At 34.0% G+C, this 9675-nt stretch overlaps 1 protein-coding gene across 1 annotated transcript; it reads left to right on the forward strand.

Annotated features, from left to right (window-relative positions):
- Window positions 1-7457: 7457 nt before the first annotated feature.
- On the forward strand, window positions 7458-9391 carry LOC123214263 (L-type lectin-domain containing receptor kinase IX.2-like). Its single transcript, XM_044634038.1, has one exon. The coding sequence runs from the start codon at window positions 7458-7460 to the stop codon at window positions 9225-9227; it is 1770 nt and encodes a 589-aa protein (XP_044489973.1). The 3' UTR covers window positions 9228-9391.
- The last annotated feature ends 284 nt before the right edge of the window (window positions 9392-9675 follow it).

Genomic DNA, 9675 nt, shown 5'->3' on the forward strand with positions numbered 1-9675 from the left:
AACCTCAGCGAGGACGCTGAGTCCCGTAAGGGGGGGGTGTATGTGATACCCTTAGGCGAATCCCACATCGACAAAGCACGGGAGAGATGCTGGGTCTGTGTGTGCTCTGTCTATAGATCCCACATTGGTTAGTGGTGGGAGAATTGAATTGGTTAAATAGCCTGTGAGCTCCTTAACTGTTAAGACACGCTTTCGGTTGCAAAGCCCAAAAGCAAACCCATGATGGACTGTGTGTCCAAAGTGGACAATATCTTAACAGTGGGCCGGGTTATTGGACCTGGGGTGTTACAGTGTCAGACCTTTCTTATCTCAAACCCCTGTATAGGGAAATACAACCCTTATGAAGAGGGAAACCACACCATTTCATCATCCTCCTATTGGAGAGACATTAACTCTACCAATAGCAAGAACATAAGAGATTGTCAGGGATGATGAAGTGATAGAGGGCGAAAGAAAGAAAAAGAACTACTTAAGAGTAGGAAGGAGAGATATATAGTTTAGGTGACTTAACCTACCCTTATTTGACAGAAAAGGAACTTTAGATTAGTTGGAGAAGATTGAGAGATATTCTGATGTCAATAGGATAGTTGAGAGAGATAAATTAATAGTGATAAGGGTAAGTATAGAAGGAGTAGTGTTTCACTGGTTCTGATAGAAAAGGATGTTAGAAATTTCCTGATATGGGCTAACATTAATTATAGTTTTGTTTAATAAAACTGCGTAATAGAATAATCCAATATCAGTTTACAGATGAGCTTAAGTGATCAATAAGGATAAACCCAATACACTTAAAAATTATGATCTGGGTGGTAGCATAAGTGTGGGCCTTGAAGTTTATTGGACTTTGATAGAGGGTTAATTAACCTCTTATAAATTGGTTTGGTCTTTGCTCCAAAACCTAATGCAGTATACCTATAGTATAGCTTACCCATATAAAATTGTCATTCAGAGAGGTTTATAGAGTAGAAGACCAAGTTACATTGAGAGGTGATCTTGGTAGGTAATTCAAGTGATTTCTTAAGGTTTTTCAGTTACAAATTGTATAGTGATCCAGGTATTACTAAAAGCCCTAAAGTTTTAATTCAATATTTTATAATCTATAGGCAGATTTTGGGATTTTAGTTGATTAATTTATTTTATTTAATTTATGAAAAATAAATCTTATATATGGTATCAGAGTGAACGCATTAGGTTATAGAATCTGAATTAGATAATTGAAATCAGGATAAATTTTATAAGACAAGTTTTGATTGAAAACCCAAATTAGCGTTTATTTCCATTAAGGTTTGAGATTTAATTTGTAATTTGGGTTTTCAATTGAGAAACCAAATCCTAGCATTAAAAACAACATATTGAAATTGAATTTGGAAAATTGGATTTCATGATAATTATGAAATTTTATTTAATTCTTGAAATTAAAATTAGAATTCCTAAATTCTGAAATTAGGGTTTGTCAAAATCCAATTAGGATTTGTTTTTGGTTGCGTTTAAAATTGAGAATTCAAAATTAATCCAACAATGATGGCGAATAATTTTGTAAATTTTTTGATTTTGTTAATTTAAAATTGATTTCAAATATAGATTATACAATTTTTTGAATTGAAAATAGTTTCCCAGCCGAAATCAAAATTGAAAAACAACCTCCCAAGGTAGCTTTCTTATCGTGATTTGAGACAAAATTGGTAGTGTTCAAGCCAACACTGACGTGAACCATTTGTTCATGTCCATTCCCCATCGGTCGGAACCACCACATGTGACGAAATTGAGCTAAAAATGGGTCATTGGAGTCACCTTTTTTCCTCTTCTTTCATCTTTTTCTGAAGTGATTTTGAGACAAGGACACCGATCCTGATGACGCCGATATGAGCCCTTGATTTATCGTCCATTGGAATCAATAATCATTAAAGCAATTGCCAGAATTTTTGTCAGAGTTGTTGAATCGGCTAATTAAGGTTTTTTTTTTTTTTTATGTTTGTGGGTCAAAACCAAGTTGAGAAAACTCAATCAAAGTCAACTTGGGTCATAAAGATCCAGTCAACATTCTATTCGGGCATGGTTTTACCCATTTACTAGAATCATTTTAGCTATCTGACTCGACTTGGAGCATGAGTTACACGTGTGATAGATGAAACATGATGCATGGAACGTGCGTGCACAAAGAATTATTTGAGTCAAGCATATGCACGCTCATGAAGGCATTTGATGAAGACCTTGAAGAGCATAAAGACGTATGATGAAGACCTTGAAGTGCGTAGAGGCACATGAGTTAATTCTAGAAGAGCATGCATCATTATAGAAGTACGTGTGAGTGTGTTACACTCTTCCAAGGCGTGTGTAACCTTTGTGGATAAGGATAAGGCACGTGAATGTACTTTAGAGGTGTGTTTGGTGCATAATATCATTTAGTTAGTGTTTTGGTAGTCTTTAAAGGCAAGTATAGGCTTATAATAGGTGTAAACAACATGTAGGATCATATAGACATATTAGTGTGTGTGAATGTCTTATAAGAGTGTGTAATAAGATTTTAAAGTTCTCCTGGGGTACACAAGACACATGAAAGGTTCTATAAGGTGTATGTGAGGGCATGAAGGTGAGTTAAGCATGTTAGAGTGTGCAAAAGTCTAAGATAGCATGTGAAACCCAATAAGAACATGTGACCATAAGTAGTTTAAAGGTTAAAGATATATGTTGGATTCTCTAAAAGACAAGCAACAATCTATGACATGCATGGAAAACTTATGGTAGCACTTGAATAGGTTGTGGTGGCATATAAAAATATATTAGGCATCTTGTAAGTCTCAATTTGAAGATGAATTGAATTTTAGGTTAAACATTGTGGCATAAAATACTCCTCTAAAGTAAAGATTATTATTCATTGGGGTAGATGCAATAATTTAAGGAAGATTGTCAAAGACAATAAGGTATCATATTTCATGAAATCTTAATTTAGGGCAATAATATTTAGCATTATTGAAATATTTTGTGAGTTTTATGATAGTAACCACTAAAGTGATATATTATTGAGACTTATAAGATTTTTCCCATGGTAATGATACATTTTTTATTTCTAAAACATAAGGTTAATTTTGAAAATACACTGGTTATAAAAAACTCAATACACTTAAAGGTGTTTGGGCTTATTCAATTGACATGTGTTTTCTTATTAAGTAGAGGAGGACCAGTGGTCTAGAAAGTTTTATTTGCCCAAAGGTGATATTTCTTTCAAAAATTATATGTTCTAAAGGTCCTCAAATGACTTTAACCTTGTGTCTAGGGTTCTAATAACATGTCATTTTTTTGCCCAAAGGTGATTTAATAATGATGCATCAAGAATCCTTATAAGGTGTGACTTATATAGTTTTAAAGCTACCTTAGTTTTTGGCTAACATGAATTTGTTGCAATATTTAATTAAGACTATTGAGATAATTTGGAGTGGTATCTCACGAAATCTTAATTTTGCCAATATTATTTAGTCTCAGTAGAAGTTATTGTAAGTTGCTAAAATGTTTAATCACCAAAATGATGCATTCATTAAAGTTTGCAAAATTTCTATATTTGGTGAAAAAGATATTCTTCAATTGACACATACAATTTCCTGCCTAAAGGTGGTTATTGTGTGTTAAAATTGATGTTGCATAAGGTGTTTGTGGAATTACAATGGTTGTAAAAAATTCAATTCACCCAAAGGTAGTTGTAATTTTTCAATTGACATATGTTTTTCCTATTAGTGTGAAAGGGAGCAGTAACCTAGGGGGTTTATCTACCCAAAGGTGATGATCTTTCTAAAAGTTATTTGTTCTTTGTATTTGTAATCTTATGTTCAAGGGTCTTAATCATGTCATATTCTCTACCCAAAGGTGATTATATGATGATGCGTTTGGAACCTTTATGGATAATAACTTATAAGGTTTTTAAGATAATTATTGCCAACAATATTGTTTATTTATTACATCCCACCTTTAATAAAATCCATTATTGTGAACAATAATAATAATGTCATAATAGAGGTTCTGACTTTAATTTTAAAAGTTAGAGATAAAGTTTGAATTTGTACTACTAATTAAAGATATATTTTTGGCCCAGTGAGTTGATGAATCATCCAAGCTTAAGATGAAAACTTGATTGAATAAAAAGACTTCTATGTTGAGTGGGAGAAATCCATCAGGCTAAGTTGCTTGCCATAAAGAATTAATTGTTGCTTACTTTATTGGAAGTTTACCTTAAGATTTACTAAAGTGTCCATAATATTGGAGATACTCGTTTGGTGAGTGGTATAACTTTGATAAGGTATGATAGTCCTAAAAGAGTCAAAAATTGATGAGTATATGTAAAAGTTTAAAAGGCACCATAAAATCCTCTTTTGACTTCAGTCAAATCAAGACTAATAATGGTTTATAATAAGATATAAGGTACTGTTAATTTGATTCATAAATGATTTTGAATAAGAGATACTAAGTTTATTGCCCAAATAAGATTAAAAGTGTTGGATGTGAAGTTGGTCAATAGATAAAGGCTCAGAAAGTGGGAGCCCATATTTAGGATTAAAAATTGTACAGACATTAAGGTTAGCAACATAGGTATAAAGAAAATTTTACCAAATTTTCAAGATTTTGGGACTCCAAAATGGTGTAGCTATAAAACTCAATTGTAGTTTTAAATTCATTATGAGAAACAATTGTGACTAAGTATCCTTGGGGTAAAGTAGACAAGAAAACATAGTATGTTATAAATGAGTTTTCTAGTAAATTTATGCCAAAGATTTTGTCTAAGTTTTGGAGCATTCTATAGAAAGGAATTTATCATCTCATTTAAGGTACTAAAGTGATTAACTCCAATATGGAAAAAGTTTTCAGCTTTGAGATTTTCAAAAATGATACTATTCCATTTTTAAAGAATGTGACATAGATTCGTCTAATTCTTAAAATTTCCATAAGGTATGAATGTGTTATGAATAAGATAACAATGAGAGTCAATGAGGTTTACAAAGACCTATGGAATTTGAGATTACCTTAAAGGATGTTCCCTTAAATAATTGATAGCTAATCTAATAATAGATAAGTTAAATACAATTCATGAAGGTATGAAAATTCTGATAGAATTGTTTATTATAAAAAGATGAATAATGATAAACCTAATAGACTTAAATGTTATGATCTGGGTGGCAGCATAAGTGTGGGCCTTGAGGTTTATTAGACCTTGATGGATGGTTAATTAACCTATTATAAATTGGTTAGGTCCCTACTTTAAAACCTAATGTAGTATGCCTATAGTATAGCTTACCCATACAAAGCTATTATTCAGAGAGGTTTATGGAGTAGAAGACCAAGTCACATCAAGAGGTGATCTTGATAAGTAATTCAGGTGATTTCCAAAGGTTTTTGAATTTCATATTGCATAGAGATCCAAGTATTACTTAAACCCTAAAGTTTTAATTCAGTATTTTATAATCTATGTGTAGAATTTGAGATTTTAGTTGATTGATTGATTTTATTCAATTTATGCAAAATAAATCTTATAGAAGAGATAACCTTTCATCAATTTAAAAGATTTTTAAAGTGCAACTCTCAAGTGTTTCAAGCCAGATAATGAATGCACCGCTCTAGAGAAGCTATTTTCTATTCACCTGATTGACTCAGTTAAAGAATATAAATGCCATTTTGAGCTACTTTCAATAAAAGCGGAGAACCCATCGGAAACCACACTAATGGTAATATTTATGAATGACTTAACAAAAAAACTCAGAGAAGAAGTATAATTGATCCGATCGTTGATACTAGAGGAGGCCATGGAAATGGCACAAAAGATAGAGAGAAAAAACACTGTGATAGAAGATAAAGCTAGAACTCAACCAAGAAAAACCAACCTAAAGACCTATTACACCATAACTTAACCTCCCACTTAGTGAGTCCCAACCCAATCAGCTCTGTTAGCAACCCACTTCCCTTGTAACCCAAATAACTCCAGCCTATCCAACACCCATCTAATGCAACCCACACAATTAAATTATATCCCCCCATAGCTCCAGGATCTGACCTAACTTGCCCTTCACTTAATCTTCGCCTATTTGGACAAAATAAGATAGACAACGCCTTTCCTTATATATACCCAATGACAAGGTCTAGGGCCTCAAACTCTAATTTTGAAGGGAGATGGTTAATTACTAACTTTCCTTGTGGACAAACAATGCATAATTTTTCAGTGAACAAGAAAATCTTGTGATTCTTTAATGCATCTCCAAGTGATTTTTTAACAATTCTACGTACCATTGTTGATCCTAGGTGACCTAGACGGTCATGCCAAAACATCAATACATTTAGATTAGAGAAATTATGGTTCAATACTGCATAGGTTTCGATTGTCTTTATGATTGTATAGTAAAATCCTGATGATAAAATGAGAAATTTTTCTAATATAAGTCTTCTTCCAGAGGCATTACTAGTTATACAAAGGAATTCTAAACCATTTTCACTCATGGTTTTAATGTAATAACCATTCTTTTTTATATCTTTACAATTATGTAGATTTCTTTTAGATCTACTTGAATATAATGTATTATTAATGTGTAATTACGTATAATTTTTCAATAAAATTGTGACTCTTTAGACACCTTCAATCAGATTAATTAATCATGATATGATGTTTACTTTAGCTTCAATTGGTGTTAAAGTTAAGAAAAATTTCTTTTCTTTAAAAATTGTTTAGGTTATTGCATTATTCATAAAACATATGTCTCTATCATTAGTTTCTGAAGTTAATGTTTCAATTTTGCAATCTATATCATAAGTAGGTTATATTAATAACCTGTTATAAATATAGAAGAATAAAGTAAAATTAGATATAAATCAAAGAGACAAAATAAGAGAATTTGCTCAAATTCTCATCAGCTTTTTTATTAAAGTGAATAACCAATAAAAAACAATTGCATCACCCAAGATAAATGCACATAGCCCGTGTTCGAAAGTCAGCATTACACTGCCCACATTAAAAAGGGTAGGTATGAATCTCTTCATAGGCGGAAAAACCCACCAAGCACTATAATGGTTGTCTTATTTGTTGAATATTTGTTGCATGGTCCTAATGGTGCATCTGTTTGCTATGAGAAAACCTTTGGTTGTAACTTGCATTTTTCTTGACGGTCATTTATACCCAAGTTTAAGAATGACAATGAGTATAAATTTAGAAAATTTTGGAACCTAACCCAGGGTATGTCCTTTTCCTTAACACTAAAACGGTCATTTATAACTTAGATGGTGAAGTCAATGGACTTAACGTTCCACACGATTATAGAGAAGAAAAACCGGAATTGCCAGGCGAACTAGCCTCTAATCACGGAGTGTGAATCAGAAGACTTTCTCGCGCCTTTATTATTGTCATCTAGGCCACAGAAGACTTGACTTTAGATGATAATACATTTAAATTGGTTAGGGCATCACTTCCATTCCAACTTTACTAGAACATGTTGTCTGAAATTTCATTTGGATTTATTTATCTTGTCGGTTTAGCTCTCATCCCTCTCAGTAACTATGCCCAAGACTCACCTCAAGATTATGTAAATGCTCATAATGTGGTTCGTTCTGAGGTAGGTGTTGCTCCTATAATTTGGAACGACACTGTAGCGGTCTATGCAAGAGACTATGCTTACCAGAGGACAGAGGATTGCACTGCTGAGTATTCACACGGGCCTTACGGTGAGAACCTGGCTAATTGGAGTGGTTCAGTTAACTTATCGGGCACATATATCATAAATAAGTGGGCTTCTGAAAGACTTTTCTATGATTATGATTCTAATAGCTGTACAAAAAGCAGGTGTGGGAATTATACTCAGATTGTATGGCAAGATTCGCACTATCTTGGATGCGCTAAAGCTCCTTGCAAAGATGGGGGGCACGTCTTTTATTGCAACTATGACCCTCCTGGAAATCTAGCCGGTCAGCGCCCTTATGTTAACAATCCACCGGCTGCTTCACCTGCTCCTGTACCTGAAGCTAAAGCACCTCAGCCGGATTCGCCATCTCCTTCTGTTTCTCCTAATCCTCAAGCACTGACACCAAACTCTCCTTCGGTACCACCCCACAACACTGAAGCCGAGAAGAGAAGAACGTTGTTGGTAATTTTAATTGTTGGAGCAAGTGTCGTCATTGTTGGCCCAGTTGTTATTTGGATTGTTTTAAGATGGAAAAGGAAGCTACATAAAAATGAAGATGTCTTTGTTGTGTCATTCGGTGATGAATTTGAAGATGGAAAGGGACCTAAGAAGTTTTCCTACCGTGAATTGGCTGATGCAACGAATAACTTTGGGGAGGAACTGAAACTTGGTGAAGGTGGGTTTGGGGCGGTGTTTAAAGGTTTCTTAAAGAACATGAATATCTTTGTTGCTGTTAAGAAGATTTCAAGACAATCTAAACAAGGGAGCAAGGAGTATAAAACAGAGGTGAATATAATTAGCCGATTGAGACACAGGAATACGGTTAAGCTTATAGGTTGGTCGCATGAAAAAGAATTGATTCTCGTTTATGAGTTCATGCCTAATGGCAGTCTAGATTCTCATCTCTTCAAAGGAAAAAGTGTGTTACCATGGATGGTAAGGTACAAAATTGTGCAAGATGTAGCTTCAGCTTTGCTATACCTACACGAAGAAGGGGATCACTGCGTATTGCATAGAGATATTAAATCAAGTAACATTATGTTAGATTCAGATTTTAAAGCTAAACTTGGAGATTTCGGATTAGCTCGACTTGTTGGGCACTCAAAAGGGTCAAAAACCACTGGCTTTGCAGGAACAGTGGGTTACATGGCTCCTGAATGTCTCACAGCATTAAGCAAGGCTAGTAAGCAGTCGGACATTTATAGCTTCGGAGTAGTTGTGTTGGAAGTTGCTTGTGGAAGAAGATCAATAGAGCACAACTGTGAGGAGGATCAAATTTCACTGGTTCCTTGGGTTTGGGAGTCATATGGAAATAGAAGGATCCTTGATAACGCTGACAGCAAATTGTGTATGAATTTTCATCCGGAACAAATGGAATGTTTGATGATTGTTGGGCTCTGGTGTGCACACCCAGATCGTAATCTGAGGCCATCTATAAGACAAGTTATACAAGTTCTTAATTTTGAGTTACCATTGCCCGAACTTCCACCTAAGATGCCCGTCCCCAGGTATGATATGCCCACTGCTACAATTGCAAGTTCAGGTAATCAGCCCTCCCAGTCTCTAACTATTCTTCGTTGATCCATATAGACTATCTTTTGACTTAATTTTATGTAAGTGCTAAGTATATTTAGCACGGGAGTTTGATGTCTAACGACAAAATTATTTACCTCTCCGTAATTGCAGCAAATTTGCCATGGATACGCATTCAATTAATAAGAGAAACTCATAACAAATTTGCCAAACGTTACTTTTAACGAGGACAACATTTCATTCTTAGTCTTACTAGACTTCTTGTTTGCCTTTTGATCTAAGATTTTGATGCAATAAATTTTAGTAGTTTAAGATATACTAGGTTTGTTTGTTTTTAACATATGTATGAGTTAGAACTCTTATTTGATCATACTTACTAGGTGGCATTTAGAGATGTGATCACTAACTAAATGAATAATGACTAACATGCGAATAAACGTCCCAAACCAAGAGGAAGCAATCTACCAGCTCATATTCTTTCTGTTAGCTTGCATTC

The sequence above is a fragment of the Mangifera indica genome, chromosome 4, assembly GCF_011075055.1.
Source record: "Mangifera indica cultivar Alphonso chromosome 4, CATAS_Mindica_2.1, whole genome shotgun sequence".
NCBI classification, from domain to species: Eukaryota; Viridiplantae; Streptophyta; class Magnoliopsida; order Sapindales; family Anacardiaceae; genus Mangifera; species Mangifera indica.